Genomic DNA, 23,278 nt, shown 5'->3' with positions numbered 1-23,278 from the left:
TGCATACATACATATATTATATCTGTACGTACATACATACATATATAAAAAGTGCAACATACTTAACTTGAACATTTGTTCTCAGAATATTAACCATTGTTAAAATATCAACAACTTTATTAAAAACATCTGGTCAAGTGCGAGTCGAACTCGCGTGGAGAGTGTTTCGCATTATTACGATTGATAAAATAGTACCCATAGTAAACTAGATTTTTAGAATCGTTTTTAAAAATAATATGTTAAAAACCAAGATTATTTTTTAATGAATAAATAAAGTTTGAATGAGTGTGTTGATATATGAGTTATATTAATTATAGTGAAACTAAAAACCATCTTGGCTTGTGCAAAGTTTTACTCAGTTAAATGGAACTCTCTTAAAATTCGGTTACAAGATTTAACCACACAAACTAGCGCATAAAATATAAAGTGCTTAAAAACCTCAGCGTCATTTTTGCTAGATATTAAGAAACAACGGCCCCTCCGCCACAGTTGGCTATCTAAACGCGATTGACTCAAAAACTACCGAACTTTCATACGGTTTTTACCGATAGGCGGAATGATTAGTAACGATTCCGATCCAACCTTGACCGAACCACCACTGAATCGTTGCGTTTGTAAAATAGATAAGTACTCGGCTAAACGACAATGATTACATTTCGATTCGATTGAGATCAATGAAAAACGGTTAAAGAACAGTTGAAACAACAAAAAATAATACAACCCTCGCCAACATAATATAATTATGGTTGACTCTTTGATCTCGCAAGATAGATTATTCTATGATAGACAATTTTACCATGATCTCTCAGGTCTAATGATTAGTTAAATAAAAAGCTTAAGGGACCATTTTTTTAGCCAAATTAACTTGACCAAATTGACGTTTTTTTATAAAGAACAAAATAATCTCTTAAGTTGGCGGGAGGAATTAATGTAGGTAATGAAAAAATTTGTGTCGCATCCGAAGACAAGTACTACAATATTAAATGCAGCAGTACATGACATGGTGATATTTCTGTCACACGTTTAAAGCTATAGTATCCTGAAATCTTTTTTGTCTGGCTCCTGGCATGTAATGCAGGGTCTCTGCATTAGGTACATGTTTTTATGTTATTAAAGTCGTACGAATTTGTCGTTAGGAATAAAAACCTTTTATATAATAAGGTGATTATGGGAAAAAAAAGCGATCAAAGTCAAGAGATCGCGATTAGGACTATATATTATGGAAAATCAAAAAAAAATATCGCAGCCAAATCGAACACCGGATCTCGTCAAAATAAGAGGTCTCAACTACGCAACGCCATGACCTGATATGTCTTCAGATTCAGAGTTATAATAATACCCAGGAGATGGCTGACTTAACTAGTGCTAATAAAGAAGATAGCTACTCTAGCAACAAAGAAAACGACGAATAACTGTTTTTGAAGCTGCTACTAGAGAGAAAAAACGATACATAATACGAATACGAAGAATGCCATTAAAAGACAAAATTATGCAAGTTTATGAAGTATTACGGAATTGAGGGTTACATGGGGTAAATGAGATCATCGTTTATAGGTAGTTCTCCAAATCCAAGAAGCCGTAATATAAAGAATATTTAAATTCATTCAAACTCAAAAAATAACTTCATGTATCAACCCTAGAGGAATATGATGATTTCAAATTCCAATCTATCGCAAAACGTAGACGAACTCTTGTTGAGTTTAGATCAAATCCTATACCCTACCAAATATTTAGATATATTACAAAGTAAAATTTTAACTACTCATATAAAACATAATTCAAGTTCTAAATCATAGCAAAATTTTTGTCATTCCATTTGTAAAATTTTATCAATAAATGAAATATGACTCTGCATGAAATGGTTCTCATGCAGAAACTATAAAATCCATCGTATCAACTTGCTTTTAGAAATCACAATCTATAGACAATAATTCGAGGTAGCAATAACGTCTAAAGAAACTGTTCCGGGATCAGACATGTTTTCTCACTCGATGATGAAAAACTTGCCTGAATGTAGTAAATAATGCTTGCTATGCATTTATAATATATGCCTAAAATCTAGATTTGTTCCAGCCAATTCCCCAAACACGGCGAAAAATCAAGTCACAGGCACCATTGCGACCATTAATTCGTATGTCATTTTATTTTCTAAACAATTGAAAATAAAACCCATGAAAAATATATACGGAATAAATAATGTAATAACATCACGATGCCTTATTATTGGCCCTACTATAGTATTTGTGCTTATACACAGCTACACGCCAGAAACTGAGAACGGCATTTGGAATAAGCGCTCTTAACCGTAGAAGTAATTAGTTTTAGGTTAGTCATAGTTTTTTTTATGTATTATATAAGGAAGCCTTACGAGAACTTTAAATGCGAAAAAAAAAATGTATTACTGCAGTATCAAATAAGTTTGTGAATGCTATATTTAGCACACAATAAATAAGGTTAATTTCATTTATTTCACTAACAGTCACATATGTTAATAAGCCGGTAAATGTTAATTTATCCTTCAATCGATACATTGTATATGTTATACCTACTTCAGTCACGTCAGTTCATAATAAAAAACAATTGAAACCGTTTCTTTTTATTGTTACCTAGCAAATTAATTTCTATTTGTCGCGTTTTGATATTTATCTAAAATCCAATAATGGTTTAATTATATTTTACACTTGTTGCAAAATAGCAACAAAGGATATACTAGTGCTTCTTATTAAGTATTTCTCTTTTTATATGGCTTACCAAACCCCCTCCTATATTTTTAATTTAATTATGTCAGGTAAGAAACTACCTGGTTGATCTTGCCAGTACCTAGGTAGTCTTAAACTTATCTCCACATGCCATTCATGATATCACATGTATTAGAATCGTTTTTTATTTCTGTTGTCCTTTAAAAACGCATTTATTAATTAATAGAAAAAATAAAAATCACGATTCCCGATAAATACTTCTCTTGATTTCTATCCCTTCAACTAGGGATAGGGATAGGGATAGGGAGGGGAAAACACAATTATATACAATAATTGTTTTTTTTTTTACTCTAAAGTAATTATTTTATGGTTGTTGTACATGGTCGAGTAATTAACTATACATACAAATCGAATTGACAATAAATAAGTAAATGTATGAATGTCGGGCGGAAGATATATGATGAGTAGGTGATACTTTCCCAGATAGGCCTGCACAAAGTCCTACCTCCAAGTGTTTTTTTTTTTTTATAAATAAGCAATCTATGAACAAACAATTATATATATCGAACAATTAAAGTTTTAGTTTTGTTACGGTCGCTGGAATAAAATAATTACATTTCATAAATTTATGAAGTAAATACCTAAAGGAAAGCGTTTCTTGTGCTGCCTGGTATGACAACAAACTCAGTGTATTTTTCGCTTATGACACAGCTACATTCCCCACTATTATTGAAACCCGCTTCGCATTTAAAGAAAAAAGACTTATATTCATAAATACTTCCCGTATCAACGAAATTAGGAAAATTATCGCATTCACGTCGATTGGTTAGTGTTATACCGATACGTTCAATAGTGTTCACGTGATTCAAGCACAAAAAAGAAATAATCATCTTAAAACATATTCCAATCTAAGGAATAAAGATAATAAACAAGTTTTCTCAGTATTCCCTAAGATTTATAATGGTTAGAAACGCCGGAGTTGTGCAAGATGTAGTTTTTTATATTTATTAAACAGGTTGTATGTTGATAATACAACACTATTCCACTTATCTAAGTACTTATACCCATTTTAATTTTATTTCCAAAGTAGATAACAGCTTCGTTACATCATTCCAAACATACATTACTTCATTCCAAACATACATTACTTCATTCCAAACATACATTACTTCATTCCAAACATACATTACTTCATTCCAAACATACATTACTTCATTCCAAACATACATTACTTCATTCCAAACATACATTACTTCATTCCAAACATACATTACTTCATTCCAAACATACATTACTTCATTCCAAACGCCATTTTTAGGAAATCTATAATGAATGTTATACATTATTTAAGCTCTAAATCAATGATATCGTCTCAATTCGATGGGAAATATCGTTTATTTTTGTTTTTCCTCTTGTGGTTGGAATAACTATCAACAATTTAAAAAAAACGGCCGAGCCATGTAGTAGTCGAGTAATATAATGTGTACATCTGAGATCTCGCGCCCCCCCCCCCCGCGGGAAAATGGGTTCTACCATCTTAATTCAGAGTTATGGCGGCAAACTCTAGCACATCATGCGCTCATTCGTTAAATTAAATAAATTTGTAAGAAATGCGTTAACGTTCTGTAGCACGATTCGGTGCATATATGCATCCACATCTATTCATTACACCTTTTAAAGATAATTTTTTGAGGATAATTAAATTAAACTCATGAATTGGTATTTTTTAATTAATTTAAACAGTAAAATATGGTATCATCCATAGCAAAAGCTATTTTTATTCGTACATACATCATATTTTTAAATTTATACAATTTAATTTCAGCCCCAACACATTCTCCAGTCATCTTTTCTTGTCTGTAATTTCACTATGATGCGATATAACGCCAAAGCTGGACCCAGGGGTAAACCTAAGCCTCTCACAATATCTGCTCTGCACGCCATACTTAAGGCCTGGCCATCAAATTCCTGCAAAGATTTTTTTAAATAATTCTATTCTTATATAGCATACTGACTTATAATTGGACCGTGTTGTGCAGAAATGTAACCAACCCACACATGCACAATTATTTTTAAGATATAAAAGTGGTAGTGACTCTATAATGACAGGAGCCTTGTAAAATTATTTTAAATTAATATTAATAATGTAATGAATTTTTAAATACATTACATAACATTTTTTATTTCATTACCTTATTTGTCTCATTTAAAACATTTAAAAAAAAAAGCTATAATTATGCTTCTCTGCATTGGTACCTTTCTGTATAAAACGGTTTAATTTAAGAATAATACTGACCTGTTCTCGCAATATTGGTGCAGCTTCAGGAAAGTGTTCTAAAAAATAGTCATACACATTGTCCACATTCCAATTACTTATGTCTGGTATGCTTATGTCTATTGGTACATTTTCAGACAATTTTGTTTGCACTCTATCTAATTCATGTGGTTTTAAAAATGGATCTAATGTAGCTGTTTTTGTGCTATAATCTATATTATTTGGATGAGTGGTAGGTGATCCTACAACAGTGGGACGAGATTCTAAGCAGTTATTGCATTCCCATTGGTCCCATGCTTTTAGCCTTTCAGGTATTCGTGGTGAATGACAAAGAGCATGATAGGCATCTGAACAAATGCTGCATACAGTTAATATACCCTGAAATAAAAATTTAAATAAATATTAAGCTTTATTAAATTGTGAGTATTTTGTGAGTATAAAATAGTCCAGAGTTTAATATTATAGTTTGGAACACTTTTTAAATAGACTATATAATTTAAATTAAAAAGATTTTCAACTTACTGCATCATTAGTTTCACAACAAACTACACATGTCTTACAATGAGGACACTGCCATGTATTATCAGGCCTTGGTTTTAAAATACCAGAACCAGATTGAAGACAGCTTAAATGTGCTTTGTTGTTGCAATCACGACATTCAACTAGTCTGTCATTAGAACCACGAGGTTTTTGTACTAAACAAACTGAACATACTCCTCCAGAAGTTTCATTAGGAATTGGTTCATCATGCTCCATTTCATCTCCACTTCCATCCAATGACTGTTGGCTCTCAGACAGTGGAGTGTCTTCTTTATCTTTTCCCGCAATCATTAACCTTTTCTTAATAGTACTTTTATTTAGAGATCCTATTGGTCGACCTCTTTTACGTTTACTAGGAACATTATTGTCAGAAGGATCAAAAACTTTTTTAGCCATTTTACGTCTCTCTCCAACCCTTACACCTGCATTTTGACTATTACTGTGCATGCTATTGCTCGATGTCCCACCACCACGCTTTTTCGGTCTTCCTCTTGTGCGTTGTGGAGAAGACCGACATGAAGAATTAGCTGAAGATGTCATCTAAAATGTAATCCTTAATCTTAAAAGTGTACATAATAGTTCTTTTATGAAATTTGATTTTGACTGAATTTCATCACATTTACATAGATAATTTTGAATGGGGCAACTAAAAGTGATAAAAAAAAATTAGCTGAAAAAAATAATTATGTAAGAATGTACCTTAGTGTTTGAGTCATTATATTCAAATTTAAAACTGTCTGAGCTGTCTCCATCATGATCTGCTGGTCCTAGAGCTAAAGTTCCATTTGGTAACTTCACCAGACTCCCAGATGAGAGCTCCTTATTAATAATAGTTTCCAATTGTTTCTTCGAGTATTTAGATTCTTGTGAAGCTGCAACCCTTACTAAGTCATCAAAGGCAATACCATTTTCTAAATAACTTTGATCTTGATAAATTAAAGTTGCAATAGCTGATGTTATTATACGTCTTTCACTAGTAGCAACAGTCGCACTCATTTCTAAAATTGATGAAGGTATTATTATAACTTCAGTATTTTTTACAGATAAATAAATAAAAACAATTATACACATACTGTTATTTTGGGTTGACTTTTTCCGCCACTTAGCTGCGTTTCTGTAGCTTACATTATCTTTATAATCGACTTTGTATATACTTTTTTCTTTTAAACAACGTTTCAAGTCCGCCTTGGTGTCTTTCGGTGTTACTTTATAACACTTTAACATAAACTTACAAATTCTGTTTATATCTGGTCTTGATTTTCTTGAACGCAAGTGATCGATCGCTGCTAGAATTTGATTTTTATACTTTATCTCTGACATTTCTAAAAATAAAATTAAATCTCATTACTTTATATTTCAGATAGCTGTGCACGAAAAATCAAAATATTATAAAGAAAGAATAGAAATAAAGTACCTGAGCAAATGCATTCCGATAAATTTAAATCTAGTCGGATATGGCTTAATAATCAGTGGCAAAAAATATAAAAACTGAAAAATAACAATACTTAGAAACATAAGTTGTTATTAAGTACAAAAATTACAAAAGTAGTAGACAAGTTATATGCTACAGAATCAGAACTTCAGAAGTACCTATCTAATAACTAATTCTGGGACTATTCGACCGATATTGCCATCATCAAAAATGTAAATAAATTGATCATTACAGATTAATACTCGGTATTTTACATATTCTATTACAATAGCAGTTAAATAGGTAAATATATAATTGTATAAAGCAAACTGTTTCCTAATTTGACCGCAGTTTGCTACTACTACCTACTACCTGCACTCAAGCTCCATAATATGTACAGTCGAGATGGCGAGTCTACATTAAGAATGGCCAACGTTGCTATATTTAGTCGAGGCCTCATTGAGCATATGGTGGTACCAACCCAAGTGGAAGGAAGGCATTCTTCTACCCGATGGATGGAAATGTAAATATATATAGATACCCTTGGTAAAATCAAAAGAAGAAATATTACATTGGAGGTCATCACAACTCTGTAAAGAGAGCACGACTGTAAAGAAAAAAATCCGAGGATTATCAGGTATACTGTGAAAGAAAAATTAAATAGATCTAGAGAGACGCATTCATATCTCAAAGCGATATAATTTTCTTGATCACGAATTTTGAAGGGCTGAGCCTACTGACCAACTTATCCAGATGGAGACCTCATTGCAGCTTACCATTAAAATTAATTTGTGACTTAATTAAATGTACTAGATACATTAATTAAGTCACATTTTATTAATTTAAATGTCTCCTTTGGAATCGACATTTATCGAAATGGATTTAATAAAAATAAATATAAGTTAGATAATTATTAATCATATATATCAAACCATTTTCTTATTTTATTGTGTGGCTGTTATTTTTATTTATTAATGTCAAGTAATAGCAATATAATTATCTCGAAATGCATAAAATAATCGTCATAATAAATCGTAATAAATATAGAAATAAGTGTTATTAATAATTATAAATTATGACTACTTTTTCTTTATTTTTATAAGACGACTACTTTTATGCTACTATTACACATGGGCTAGAACTGTAGTACAAGAACCAATAAAAAGGAAAAGCCTAAATTTTCATGTTTTGACTTTTGTCTTCAATGAACTGTCAAAACAAAATTTTATTGGAGGTTAGGATAGCAGGACAAAATTTAATTATATTTTATAAATTGTCCAGATAAATATTAAAAAGCGGATTTTAATATAATAAAATGTTTACTTGGTAATTATAAAAAAAATATACATATTTTTTGATATGTAGACAATTTCATATTTTACTACAAAATGTCTAAGCTTTTTTGTGTTGCTTTACGTTTAAAGTGTAACTCTTCTATTCTCCAAGCTTTATTTTATTCGTCACAACCGCAGCAAGAATGTAAAAAAAGTCTAGGTAAAGTCGTTAATGTAGCAATAATTGGAGCGCCAAATGCAGGAAAGAGTACATTAATAAATAAGATCTTAGAGAGGAAAGTGAGTAAAAAGAAAAGTTTATTTTTTTAAACGTATGTTGATACAAAAGTCATAGATAACTGATATAATAACTTTTTTTCAGATATGTGCTGCATCCAATAAAGTACATACAACTACCAAATTAACCCGAGCTCTTTGTTATGAAAATAATACTCAAATTGTATTTTTGGATACTCCTGGTATTGTTACTGAAAAAGAACAAAAGAGGTATACACTATTTTTGTATTTCATTTTAAACATTTAGTCAACTCAAATATTACCTTCCTGTATCTGTAGTTTTACTGGATCACTCACCCTGCAACAATATTGATTATTGCAGTAGAATATTGTTACAACTATTACCTTAAATTATTTAAAAGTCAAATCAGTGAAAGTAGTATAAAGTAATATTAAATTACAGTATAAAGTAATATTATATTAAGTTACAATTAATTTAGAATCAACAGAGTTCCTTGGTATGACAATAGACTCTAAGCTCCAATGGGGCCCCCATATAAATAGATTGGCGAATAGACTCAGCTCTACAGCCTATGCGGTAAAAAAAATTAGACTTTTGACTGATATGGATATGGCTCGCCTTGTGTACTTCAGTTATTTCCATAGTATAATGTCGTATGGCATCCTACTCTGGGGTAATGCAGCTGACATTAATACTATTTTTGTACTGCAGAAGAGGGCTATTCGTGCAATTTATAACCTGGTCCCAAAAGATTCGTTAAGAGGTAAATTTAAAGAAATTAAAATAATGACTGTCGCTTCTCAATTTGTTTTTGATAATGTTATGTATGTACGCAAAAACATAAATGATTTTCCCAGAAATTGTGACGTACATTCTGTTAACACTAGGAACAAGAATAAACTTGTTACTCCAAGTACCCGATTACACAGGGTTAGTAACTCTTTTTTGGGGCAATGTATACGTTTTTACAACAGGATCCCAGAAAACATTCAAAATTATTCAATTATAAAATTTAAAAGAATCGTTAAAGAGCGTTTGTGTGCTAAACGATATTACAACACTAATGACTTTTTAGTTGATTGCACACCTTGGGAATGAAATGATCGCCTCCAGGCTGTTTCAAATAACTAAAATATAATTTTCATTGTACACGGAATGGTTATAAAATATCCTGCTGAGTTTCTTTCGCCGGTTCTTCTCAGGTCTGAGGTGCTAAATTCCGAACCGGTGGTAGATTTCTGACAAGCAATAAGCAAGTGTATACACTTCTATATTGAATAAAGATTTTTGACTTTGACTTTTGACTTTGACTTTGACTTTGAGTCACATATAATTATTCCAAGATTTTTTTCTCGAGGATTAAAATTTTTTGGTCTTCTATTTTCAGATATAAATTACCGGAATCTATGCTTGCCGCATGTCAAAAGAGCTTAAGATGTGCAGATGTAATAGGAGTTGTACATGATGTTTCAAATAAATGGACAAAAGATAGATTACATAATGATGTTGTTAATATGCTGGAAATGGTCAAAGATATACCTAGTTTTTTAATTATAAACAAGGTACTGGCAACAAGTGATGATATGTATATAATAATGATATTGTCCTGACTGATTTTTTTAAGTGTGGTCTAAACCACAGGGCCACTCTCAACTTTTTGCTCTCACACAACTAGGTGCAGAAAAAATGGCTTCTATTCATAATATCTTTAAAGAAAAACACAATAAATAGTTGAAATTACTATTAGTACAGATGTTTAAAGGAACATCCCTTCTCGTGAGATTTGGCTGCATTTTGCAAGAATGTATAACAATAGCTACTTATAATGTTCAAATCCATCTGTAAGATTTTAAACTACAAGTCTTAGTAATTTCTTTTAATTTTTGTCTTTCATTAAATATGTTTATTTACTTCCTAATATTACTGTTATTATATACTGTTTTTAGGTGGATATGTTAAAGTCTAAGAAACAATTATTAACTGTCATAAGCAACCTCACAAATGGTATCATTGCTGGTAGTAAAATACCTAATGCAAATAAAAATAGGAAGACCCAAGAAAAGGCACAAGGTCACAGTCACTTCTCTGATGTCTTCTTGGTATCTGCTCTTAATGGAGATGGTGTATTAGATATAAAGGTATTTTTTTTATTCTCAATGGGAAGGTACACTGAAAAATGGTCCACCTGATGGTAAGTGGTCACCATGGCTTATAGACATTAGCACTAAAGAATGTTAACTATCCTTTAGATTGCCAAGTATCACTGATTTTGGGAATTAAAATGTTATGTCAATGTTGTTGTTATTGAAACTTGACTATACAAAAATACTAAAAAGTGCTGTTTAGCAGTAGAGTTGGTAATTACTACCAAGTAATTAGGTATTTAAAAAAATTTGAAAGATGCTAGTAAATAACAATAATTATTGTTTACTGCTCATGTATTGATAGAAAAAAAAAAATATATTATCTCATTTTTATGTCTTATGGGTACTGCATGAATTGCTGTGTAAATGCAATATACTGTTTACCAATTTACATTAACAGCCTGTAAATTTCCCACTGCTGGGCTAAGACCTCCTCTACCTTCGAGGAGAAGGTATGGAGCATATTCCACCATGCTGCTCCAATGCGTGTTGGTGGAATACACATGTGGCAGAATTTCGTTGAAATTAAACACATGCAGATTTCCTCACGATGTTTTCCTTCGCCGCCGAGCACGACATGAATAATTATAAACACAAATTAAGCACATGAAAATTCAGTGGTGCTGAATTTCGGGTTCATACCCAGGCAGGGTTTGAACCCGAAATCATCGGTTAAGATGCACGTGTTCTAACCACTGGGCCATCTCGGCTCTACCAATTACCAATTTAGTTTGGGCGTTTTTAAGTCTCCGCTCCTTTCATTCGACTTAAATATATGGGTTATCAAAAACTTCATATTTAATTTATAAAGTTTTATTTCTTCTAGCAATATCTAATTAATAATGCTAAACTACGTTACCTGCATTACGATCCATCAGAATGGACCGATCAGACGCCGGAAATATTAATAGAAGAAGCTGTGAGAGCGAAATTCATGGACTTTCTTACCCAAGAAATTCCTTATACCTTAACCACGAAGTTGGAATATTTTGACGATGTTGCAGAAGAAGATAAAATTATGTGTTCCGTTTCAGTTGAATGTCCCACAGAAAGATTAGTCAGGTTAATTAGTGGGGCTGGGGGAGGCCGGCTGCAACAAATCAAATCCCACGTTAGAAATGATTTAGTGGACATGTTTAAAAAGCCCGTCGTCATAGATATCCAATTAAGAGTAAAAAATAAAGCCACATCAGAACAAACTATTTAATAACCTGTTAATGTCATCATATTTGTTATTTTTGTGATTAGTAAAGAATATACAAGAAAATATATATTTTTTTTTAATTAACAATTTTAATTGAGATAAATTATAATTAATTCAACCAAATTTACAAGCACAAAACCGTGAATATAAAACAATAAACAAATATTGAGACGGTTTACGTAACTGTGAAAAATATTTACCAGCTTTTGCGATTTCCATCTAGTCATTGCTATTGCTACTTAATTAGTGGTAAGGAAGGAAGCGATTTGCTCATATCAATAGGTGTTTCTTTTGATTGTCCCTTCGGCATTTATTCATAACCATTTATGGTGGTAGGGCTTTGTGCAAGCCCGTCTGGGTAGTTACCACCCACTCATCAGAATTTCTACCGCCAAACAGCAATACTCGTTGTTGTGTTGTGTTCCGGTTCGAAAGGTGAGTGAGTGTAAAGAATGGTTAATATTTCTTACAGCGCCATTGTCTATGGGCGGTGGTGACCACTTACCATGAGGTGGCCCATTTGCTCGTTCGCCTATCGATATCATAAAAAAAGAAAAATGAATGACGTCAATCGTCATTGGTTTATTACGACAAAAAAAAATTAAACATAAACAACGACAAAAAATAAAATATACATAATTTGTAGGTAAAAAAAAATGTGGAATATTCATTACCTTATATAAGTTACAATTGCTGTATAATCATTAAACTTGAATAAAAAGCTAAGTAAATCCTCTGTCTTAGTCATTACATTTCAAACAATAGTAGTTGCGATATAATTAGAACATTCGAAAAGTTAGTAAAGTTAAACTGCGCAACTTGCTAAGACTTAGTTACGGATAGAAAGTTTCAGTTTATGTGATGTAGGGTTCGTTCGACTTAGTCCGTTTTACTGTGTAAGCCCGTAAAAGTTATGTATACTTGAAACAAATTCTTAAGACTAACGACTAATTATTAAAATGTCATATTCCTCTTGGAAATGTATTATATGCTCGAGATTTTCTGAGTCTGTTTTAAAGAATATTTTTGTCTTGAGCACAACAAGCTCCCGGTCTCAAACATTGTTTTGTTGATGTGTCAAAAAATATTTTTCAGAGACCTTCTAGGGTGGACCGGTGGTCCAAGTTTTGATTATCACCGGCAAGATGTCTCCCAACTTGCGGTGCTTTGGTTTTTTGCACCACATGCACCATTAAGATGAGCCTGATAGCTGTTTTATTATTATAGAAAGGTACTAGAGTATATTGCATAAAACTACGTTCGGGGTGTGCGGTGTAAGAATGTGTAATCTGGTTAAACTTTTTTATTTATCTTAGTGGTAAATGCGGCCTTAATGGTCTCTACAGCTTCACCGGTCGTGGGGTCGAGTACTCTGGCTTTGCCTTGAAATTATCGAGTAAACCGCAAGAAGAAGTTTAATATATACCTACTTTGAAAACATTAACAAATATTAATAAATTTATTAAATAGTGCTTGTATAAAGATGTTTTCATGAACTACTTGGATTTCTATTTTGTACGATAAAAATAAAAAAAAATAATGTATATGTTTATGCATATTTACAGACTTATTGCATACTTACTTTATAAGTATAACGTCTTTAGAAATGAAGTTATGTCTGTGTATTTTTAAAAGCAGAGAGGACATAAAACAATAAACGTCTGGAGTAGGTACATCGAGGACCCACAATTTCTGTGGCAAGTGGAAAGCACTTAGGCTTCGATTGTGTTGTAAGCGTATCAATCGAGTGCTTGCCGTAAATCGAGATTGTTTTGAACAATACACGTTAAAGTCGTGAAGTCAGCAACATAAATACAAATAAACAAATATTAAAATCCTTTGATTTTATTCCAATATGTTTCGATTTTTCGACTAAGTTTTTAATATTTTGGTTTCGTATTCAGGTAATGTAGTTGGTAACTTCCGATCGTTAAATTCGTCTTAAAATTGGTAATAGTGTTGTGAATTCTTATTCTTAGTTTCGTGTTTGAATTAGATTGAAACTAATTTCGAAAACAGTTTCGAAATTAGTTTCAATCTAATGTTCAAATATTTTATTACTTGTTTTATTTTTAATGAATATTGCCAATGTCTTTTTACTACTGCTCGGTTGTATATTTGCACTAAGAAATTATTTTAAGTAGGTAATTACGCGTCGGCAGGCGTAGTTGGTCTGTAAAGGACGACTTTAAATGTCTTTCGTTTCTGCCTGCTTCGTTTCTAAACTTGTGTATTAATTTTATGCCTATAATATTCATTTTTTGAATGTTCCACGTGCTTGCACTTTTATAACAAATCTTCTGGTGCTATACTTGCAAATTCACGTATATACCTACGTCGGATTTTAGTAAGCATTTTTTTTTGTCACGGGCCTTATATTTTTTAGTTGCATTATTTCTGCTCATATTAGGAATAAAAAATAAAAGTTTTCAGCCTATTGACAAAATATTACGTAAAAAATACTACGTAATATATTGGTAAAATAAAATTCGTGCTAAAACACATATTAATTTCGGTTTTTAAAATTCTTCTAGAATGCCTGATCCTTAAATTGTGTGGCTGTTTTTGAAGATAACAAGTTAATGATCTATTTTCGGCTACTAAGGGCAATCTCAACATCTACCCCAGATATATTATTCGCTCACTCTCATAGCTCGATCAAAGTCAAAGTCAAAAATCTTTATTATATATAAAGAAGTGTTTACACTTGCTTATTGATTGTCAAATGTCTACCACCGGTTCGGAATTTAGCACCTCGGACCTGAGAAGAACCGGCGAAAGAAACTCAGCGGGATATATATTTTTTTTTTTAACCATTTTCCTTGTACAATGATATTTTAGTTATTTAAAACAGCCTGGAGGCGATCATTTCATTCCCAAGTTGTGCAGTCAACTAAAAAGTCATTAGTGTTGTAATACCCTTTAGCACACAAACGTTCTTTAACGATTCTTTTGAATTTTATAATTGAATAATTTTGAATGTTTTCTGGGATCCTGTTGTAAAAACGTATATATTGCCCCAAAAAAGAGTTATTAACCCTGTGTAATCGGGTACTTGGAGTAACAAGTTTATTCTTGTTCCTAGTGTTAATAGAATGTACGTCACAATTTCTGGGCAAATCATTTATGTTTTTGCGTACATACATAACATTATCAAAAATAAATTGAGAAGCGACAGTCATTATTTTAATTTCTTTAAATTTACCTCTTAACGAATCTTTTGGGCCCAGGTTATAAATTGCACGAATAGCCCTCTTCTGCAGTACAAAAATAGTATTAATGTCAGCTGCATTACCCCAGAGTAGGATGCCATACGACATTATATCAGACGACAATCTCATACCACCGGAGAGAAATCTGCATCATCGGCATTACGTATTTTCTGTGATACTGGAAATAACACAGTCAGCTTCTTAACTCTGGCTAAAACATTTTATATATATATGCTTGCACAATTTTTTTTATTATTTTGCTTTTTACATAGTAATTTATAATTACATTAATTAAAGTATTCATTCTTACTAATCAAACATGGAGGCATATTGTTAATTTAATCAGAATTCCATAAAAGGGAAGTATAAAAAACTTAAAGTCGCCTTTCGTAATCTTACGCCTTAGCCTTAGACCTACCAAAAATAAGGATTGGACGCTTATTTCGTTGCTCCACTGCAGTGTGGTAAATCGACTATGTACTTCAGATTTCTTTGACATAAAATAACAAATTTTCTCACGGTGTTTTCCTTTACTGAGGAGACTTTACTCAATATGAGTTATGAACAAAAAATGTCACGATAAACTCGGTCGTAGAGGGTACAACCCAGGTTGATACCATGAAACGGCTCTTTTGCGTAGAACGCTGAGGGTCATTGCAGTGTGGGCGATACGTGTTTAACATACGATGTCGTGGATGGCGGCGAAATCTTTCGGGCGATACGTGGTTAACATACGATGTCGTGGATGGCGGCGAAATCTTGCTGTCGTCACTGCCCCGGATCCGTGGAGGTAGAGCTAGTCAGGGCCAATACCTTAGAAAATATGCTAAATTTGCACAGGTAATATATTGCAATGCACACAAGACAAATCATTTTCACTTACTTTATATTTTAATTTAAATATCATATAAAAAGAAGACTAATTGCGAGACCATCCTAATACACAATAATTCGGTATATTCCCTCATTCATTTCGATTATTACTAGTCATGTTCTAGTCATTGGGTCTTGACACAGCTAAGTATATACTAAAATGAAGAAAATAATTTCCAACGTCAAAGTTAATTTAAATTAACTCTAGATTTTACTAAAATTTTAATAATCGATAACTATTACAACGTATCGCCATTTCCACGATTACAAGAATAAAATATTATAAGTGAATAGATACGTAACTGCTCCAGGCTTCCGGATATGTTAAAACGGTTTGAAAGTAAAGCTTTTAAGCACTCCAGTAACAATTACTCGCGTACTTCTAAAAATTCACGCCGTTTTCGAGGATGCGGTTACATCGGGGAGAAGTTTCAATTGTACGACTACGTAGAAGAGTTCCTGTTCATTGCTGTGAAATTATAATAATATGAAGCTGATCGTATATTTTTATCTATATTTAATTATGGAGTTTCTATTAAATTATTATTAATTAAATAATATTTATAACATTGTTAAAAAATTGTGTCTATGTAACGAAGAAAGAATTCCCCGACGCTTTTGCCCCATTGATATGTATTATAATATGCATAAAAATATATTACTTACTACTAATAAGTTACCCATTTGTAACTTATGTTTTTTTTATTTTTTAAATAAAAATACAAAGCAAATTTACAGTCAGTATCCTGTCAAGCATATTATTGATGTTAATGAACGCTCCTAGTCTTCCACTTTTTCAATATAAGCTTTTTTAATAACATTGTATACAAGCGTATGTACGAGTATTAGTTAGAATTTGGAGAATTAACGGATTTTTATCATAGCTTTAAATGCCTTAAATGTATATGTCATATATGATTACTACTCTGTGTACAATAACATGGACTTCAGCTACCGGGTACTGGGTATGCTATCTTGTTTAAATCTTTCTTTATTAAAATTACTTGTTATATCCCAAAAAATTCCTAAATCCAATTTCAAACTGTAGGTGCTATATACTTTGGTTATGTAATAAGAATGATTACTTTAACTTAATTATTATTAGTATATACCTATATACTCGTCCATGCAGGTGAAACTTTGCAGAAACATTAATAAGCTATGTATATTAATGTATATTTCAAAAACAAATACAAACAAAATGTAGGCATCTTTATACTAAAAATTAAATGGAAGTTTCACCCTGGTTAGTACTCGAAAAACGAAGAAATAAAGATTTTTCAAATCTGAGAATAAGTTTATATTGTGACGAAAAATCCAGAAATATAAACGCTTACCACTAGTGATATTTACCATGAGCTACTCTCAGGGTCGGACCGTAAGTTTAGGGGGCCCTGATCTAACACTACTTAGGGGCCCATCTAAGACATATCAGAACGTAGACTTGAATTAAATTAATTGAATGGGTTTGATTAATTGCAGGACTCGCAGGGCTGTAAACCATACGATCTGTTTAATTTAATAAAGTTATGGATTCTTTCGCATCATCGTCTATTTTTGACTTTGACTTGACTTAGCTGGGGCTCCCTTAGATCCCTGGGATGAATCCCAAAAAGCCATATGGTAGATCCGGCCCTGAGTAGATTTCGGTTTATGAGTAGCTGCTACTCATAAACCGAAATGTTCGCGAATACGATGCTGGATTGCGAGTTGCGGTTGACGTTATTACTATAGTAATAATAATAATTTAATAACAATATAATATAAATACAGTACAAATGTATGTGTATTATATTCAATTTTATTGATGTAATCTTAATTACATATTTGGGTAAACGAGCAGTGATACAATAATCTATTTTCTCTATTTTATAAAATTTAGCAACACTTTTAAAATTTCGATTCACGCTTTATAACTTTTAATAATTGTCACATATTATCCATACATCAATACAAATAAAACTATGGTATTAATTGCCAGTGACGGTCACTTTATAGGCCGCCTGGCGCTCCTCCATCAGCTGCACTTCATCTTGGCGGGAAGCTGTGTTGGGTTCCGTGCCGCTCTTCGTTTTAAGACTGCATTAATAACCGTCTCCAACATAAAAATTATATTTAAATATTAAATAAATAAAGTAAACTCAATGATTTTAAAAACCATTTTATGTCACTTAGTGATCCTAACGTTGTAGTAATGTGTGTAAATGTTGCTTATAGTTTAGGGTCATTCATAATATTATCCTTTTGTTTCTACAATTTCAATTATAAATTTATATGTTTTTTATTACTGCACCTTGCTACTTTGTCTACAACTTTAAACATTCTGCCTTATATTCTATATCTACTCTATTCACGTTTTAAAAAAGTAAAAGTATAAAGTGTGAAGTTTGGATTTATTAATTCAAATTCAATCAAACACACAATTAACTAAATATGTAAATGTGTAAGTTACTACATTATACAACTGTCAGCCTGTGACTTGTGACACCCATGGACTGTGATAGCACGTGTAAATAATAAGTATTTATATTCGTTTCATAATAAATAATAACTTAACCAAAAGTAGAAAAATGGATTCTACAATAAAATTTTGTATTTCCTAGATTACATATTTTCTATTTAGCTAAAATTTATTCTGGCTAGTTTCATAAATACGATGTTTATCCCAACGTGCTTATCTGCGTTATAAAGGCGCGTTTTAACGCCTTGCTAAGTGTGCAGAAAGTTGGCACGAGATCCTCTGCACATGTGTCCAAATTGGTTTTGTCTTGCTTGCAATAGGGCTATAATAAATAATAACTTACTTGATATATTTTCAATTATGTATATATATTTTAAAGGACATTATTTTCAAGTTAAGTCAAGACTTAAATAAATTTAACATTATGTTTTCTAGACATGTGCTTGAGCTTGGTCCAAGAAAAATAATTAATTATTGAGTGTTTTAGGTTATATCAAGTTTATAAAAAAAGTATAATAATATCAATTGTTTTTATTAGTTCTAGTATCTATTATATTTGACAGAAGGTTCGTCAGAAGGCAATGTAGAGTAGAATTTATGCCCAAAAATTAGTAATTAGTAGTTGAACAAGACTAATAACTCAATAATAATTGTGATAATAAAACACAATTTATGTATTATTAATATTTATTTAACATGAAGTGACAAATAAATCTGTTGATTTACAGACAATTATTTTTTATAGTAGTTATTCTAATAATATTGCCAAGCTTAAAGTTTTAATATAAAAATATATTTCCTTTTTCTCTCTCATCACCTGTAAAAACTTGGGCAATCATAAAAATGAAATAGAAGTAAGTTTACTCAGAATTATTTTCGCAGGTTTTAAAATCTGAAGTTGTGAGAGTACCTCGCAAGATCGTATCTACTTATAACTTTAGCCGTTCAACTAACATTACATGAAGTTAGGAAAAATCCAAAATGTAAAAATATAAAAATCAAAGGTTACTTATAAGCTTGAATATTTGAAAGAAAATACAATAAAAGGAATTTCTTTAAAAATATTTGAAATAGTATGTTATGGTGAAAGAAAATATTTCAGACCATCTCGATATTTATAAGTGACTTATAAGATTATCATCTTTATTAAAACTATAAGATACATCTGGATTTATTCGACAGAATTGCAGAGACTGAATGTGAATAGGAGAATGAGTGGATAGGTGGACGAGTGTCTATATACGTAATACCTTAATGAATATACAGATAGGCGTTTACATGGACACCTAGATATGTAGTTTGGATAGGATGAAGATAATGGTTCAGTAAATAAATAAAGTATCAATGAATGGTTTGGTGTACCGGAATATATTAAATATTGGTGGGAAAATATTAAATATTACATAGCTTTACCCATTTACACTTATATTATTATAATTAAAAATATTATAACAAATTATATTGAGTCTAATATATGTACAATTACGTACGTACAAAAAACATGCGCAATTTAAGGAATAAATACAAGATTGAACTTACTAGGTCATGAACTAATTATGCAAAGAAAATTTTAGTATTAGAAAGAGTACAGCTATAAAATAACTTTGCATATTATTCTATTAAATAAAAATATCAATACTTTCATTTTCTTTCTCTATATGAACTCCTTATTTTATTCTTTTTTTTATTGTATTATTTTTGATTATACATTAGAGGTTTTTATTTCCGTAATTTCTTTAATGTTTATAAATGTAAAATTAATTTTCATTGTAATCAAATGAAACTATATCTATTTATTATAGTATTTCGTCGTATATTTATGTACGACAATGCATGACTGAACTGTATTTGCCTCTTTTGTTTTTCAAATAAAATTTTAAACATGATCAGATTTTTATGTTCTGTTCGCTTTATTTGTAAATTTAACTATTAGTATGAATAGTGTACACTCCCGGGCCTCGGAAAGCACGTAAACTCTTTTCGGTAGTGTTGGATTTGCCGTTCTATCAGATCATGAAAGTGAGGGAACAGAAAGTTCACCTGTGTTTGTGCACACATTTCTGCAATATAATATATCATGCATAGTTGTTTGGTCTCCCTGGAGATTGACTACCATCGCTGAAATTGGTCAGGACGACAGCAACAGATTTAGTGTAGTAAGACATTTTACATTATCCAAGTCACATGTAAAATATTGGGTAAGTGATAGTTATATAGATAATTTCCCTCACGAATGGCAATTGATATCTCTTCGGCACTAAATTACTCCTGTAACTGAAACATACGAGATCATTTTCGCCATCAGCGACATTTTCACGTAACATCCACCTGAGAACCGCTATCTCGAAGATTTATCTCATTGGCATAAGGAGACTAGCGAAAGCATTTATGTAAAAAAATATGATCGTGTATTTCTGTTTTTAGTAATTTGTTAATGTAAACAAAACGTATAAATGGAAAAAGATATAAGCCATTTTTATTGTACCGTTATCATTTGTATTTTTCGGAAAATGAAACCTACCTATAGTATTGCGAACTCAGGTAAAAACAATACATTGCAGTTTCGTCTGCATAATTCTGAGAAGATGCTCTTGATAAATTAAGATGTCATCACAAATAACCCTATAGATTGACACCAATAAAAGAAAAGCATTTCTGTTGTAAATAAAAGTAATATGTTTATATGGATATTGCGTAAATAACTCACATAACATCTTAGTTCCCAAGATTGAGTTAAGGAATGGTTAATATTTCTTAAAGTGTCAATGTATGATTATATAGGCTGTGGGGACTACTTACCATTAGGTGGCCAATTTGCCAGTCCACCTTCCTACACGATTAAAAAAAAAGAGTATAAATTATAAGTCTAACGTTTTAATTCTTTACAACTTTTTATTACATTTAGTTTAAAGCTTTTATTACACAGCGTTATACGTATACGTTGCCTAAGCTTAACAATTATTTCATTCATCTAATATCTGAGTTCTTGTTCAATAAAGGTAAAATAACGATGTAGTTTTTTTTAAATAGAATGTATAAGATACCGGTTCGTAATAAGGTATTCTTGTATTTGAAAAATGTTTAATAAGACAGTTTTGATATCTTATTTTTCTTTAATTTTTAACGCGCATGTACTGTTATGGCCTATAACTAAATATATAATTTATATCTCATATTCACAGTCTGTGAGGTCTAACAAATACATGTTGAGCACTTAAAATATGGATTTCATCCTTGGTTAGGTTAGACTCCATGTAGTGCGTTAAAAAAGTTGTTTGTGAAAAGATGTTTCTAAAAATGGAAAAGGAATATTCAATTTTTTTCATTCTATATTTATTTTCGGTTCAGTCATCAATCTTAAAGATAAGAATTTTAATGGGAATAACAGGTCTGTAGAGAATATAATGGTTATAATATGTGGCGGTTCCGCGTAAGCATGAAGTTGTACCACACAATATGTTTTGCAGCATATAAAAATGTATGAAAAAAAAATGAATTGTAGTGAAATTTATCATCACTTAAATTTACTTGGTGCAAGCCCGTCTGGGTAGGTACCACCCACTCATCAGATATTCTACCGCCAAATAACAGTACAGTGTATTGTTGTGTTCCGGTTAGAAGGGTGAGTGAGCCAGTGTAATCACAGGCACAAGGGACATAACATCTTAGTTCCCAAGGTTGGTGGCGCATAGGTGATGTAAGGAATGGTTAATATTTCTAGCAGCGCCTTTGTCTATGGGCAGTGGTGACCACTTACCATCAGGTGGCCCATGTGCTCGTCCGCCAACCAATGCCATAAAAAAAAAATGACTAAAACAAAAGAGATACGTGAAATTACAGTAGTAATGAATTTTAGGTCATAAAAGAACAACGGAATTTGAATTCATTGCGGCACATGTATGTTTAATATTAAGTAGATAAATCTACAAGTCATACAAACTATGCCGTTGTATAATTACCTTACTTTTTCATGATAAGCAACAGTCGCCTTTTTATGTTGAATCAATTAATTTGTCACACGATATTATTACTTACCAAAAAATCTGTATTAAGTTTTTTTTCTTTTAATAGACGTTATTTTGGACCTTGGGCCAGTATTTTTTGAATATAAAAAATATGTGGATGTATTTGTTCATATTATATAATTATTCATAAAAAAACGAGGCTTTATATCTTTAATTTGTCTATATGGTGGGTTGGGTAGATAGTTGCATGCAATAATATAATTAGATAAATACTGTGTATGCTTTAACGTATTTTTGTTATGAACACTATATTTTTTACCTCAAAATAATCACAGCATTAGAAAATATAAATTAATATATGTACATATCAATCTTAGATACTGTCCTGTACAGGGTCTGAATTTCTATTTAATATGTAAATTTATGTACATGACCCAATACAATTTACCTACAGTTCTACATATTCGAAATTCCCTCCTGCATTCACAACAATAGACATAAGACTATTGTTACCAGGTTTCTAGTGTTATGGGGATGTTGCTTTCTTAATTTAAATACATACAAATGTTCAGTTAGCTTTGCAGTATTACCCTAAATCTATAAAAAAAAAACACATCTCATTATAGATTCAATATAAAACAACTATCAATATAAGGGGAACCTTCAAGAAAAGAGCGTACTCCTTCCTGAAAGGCCGGCAACGCACCTGCAAACCACCTGGTGTTGCAGATGTCCATAGGCGGTGGTAGTCACTTACTATCAAGTGAGCCTCCTGCTCGTTTACCATCTCTAACATAAAAAAGTCCAATATTATTTATATAAAAATGAATAAAATTTACTCGTAGCAAATAAATTTTTTAAGGACTTCAAATTTAAAGTAAAGCCGCTTAATATACCAATGCTGAGAAATAGCCTCCTGGACTTTTAATTATAAATGAAATTTACAAGACGACGAGGGTGC

The 23,278-nt window shown here is 31.5% G+C and overlaps 2 protein-coding genes across 2 annotated transcripts; one reads left to right on the top strand and one right to left on the bottom strand.

Moving 5' to 3' along the window:
- Positions 1-4,426: 4,426 nt before the first annotated feature.
- Positions 4,427-7,091, bottom strand: LOC125064120. The gene is made up of 6 exons (XM_047670926.1): positions 6,929-7,091; positions 6,588-6,836; positions 6,214-6,512; positions 5,497-6,054; positions 4,996-5,352; positions 4,427-4,667 (listed from the first exon to the last, which is right to left on the bottom strand). The coding sequence occupies exons 2-6, from the start codon at positions 6,832-6,834 to the stop codon at positions 4,521-4,523; spliced, it is 1,608 nt and encodes a 535-aa protein (XP_047526882.1). The 5' UTR covers positions 6,835-6,836; positions 6,929-7,091; the 3' UTR covers positions 4,427-4,520.
- A 1,114-nt stretch (positions 7,092-8,205) lies between these two features.
- On the top strand, positions 8,206-11,863 carry LOC125064108 (GTPase Era, mitochondrial). The gene is made up of 5 exons (XM_047670905.1): positions 8,206-8,499; positions 8,582-8,706; positions 9,846-10,020; positions 10,405-10,596; positions 11,429-11,863. Exons 1-5 carry the CDS (start codon positions 8,314-8,316, stop codon positions 11,807-11,809), a joined length of 1,059 nt encoding a protein of 352 aa, XP_047526861.1. The 5' UTR covers positions 8,206-8,313; the 3' UTR covers positions 11,810-11,863.
- Positions 11,864-23,278: the final 11,415 nt, after the last annotated feature.

Source organism: Vanessa atalanta, chromosome 5 (genome assembly GCF_905147765.1).
Source record: "Vanessa atalanta chromosome 5, ilVanAtal1.2, whole genome shotgun sequence".
Taxonomy (NCBI): domain Eukaryota; kingdom Metazoa; phylum Arthropoda; class Insecta; order Lepidoptera; family Nymphalidae; genus Vanessa; species Vanessa atalanta.
The sequence above is the reverse complement of the archived record's forward strand: the minus strand, read 5'-3'. Positions and strand labels throughout refer to the sequence as shown.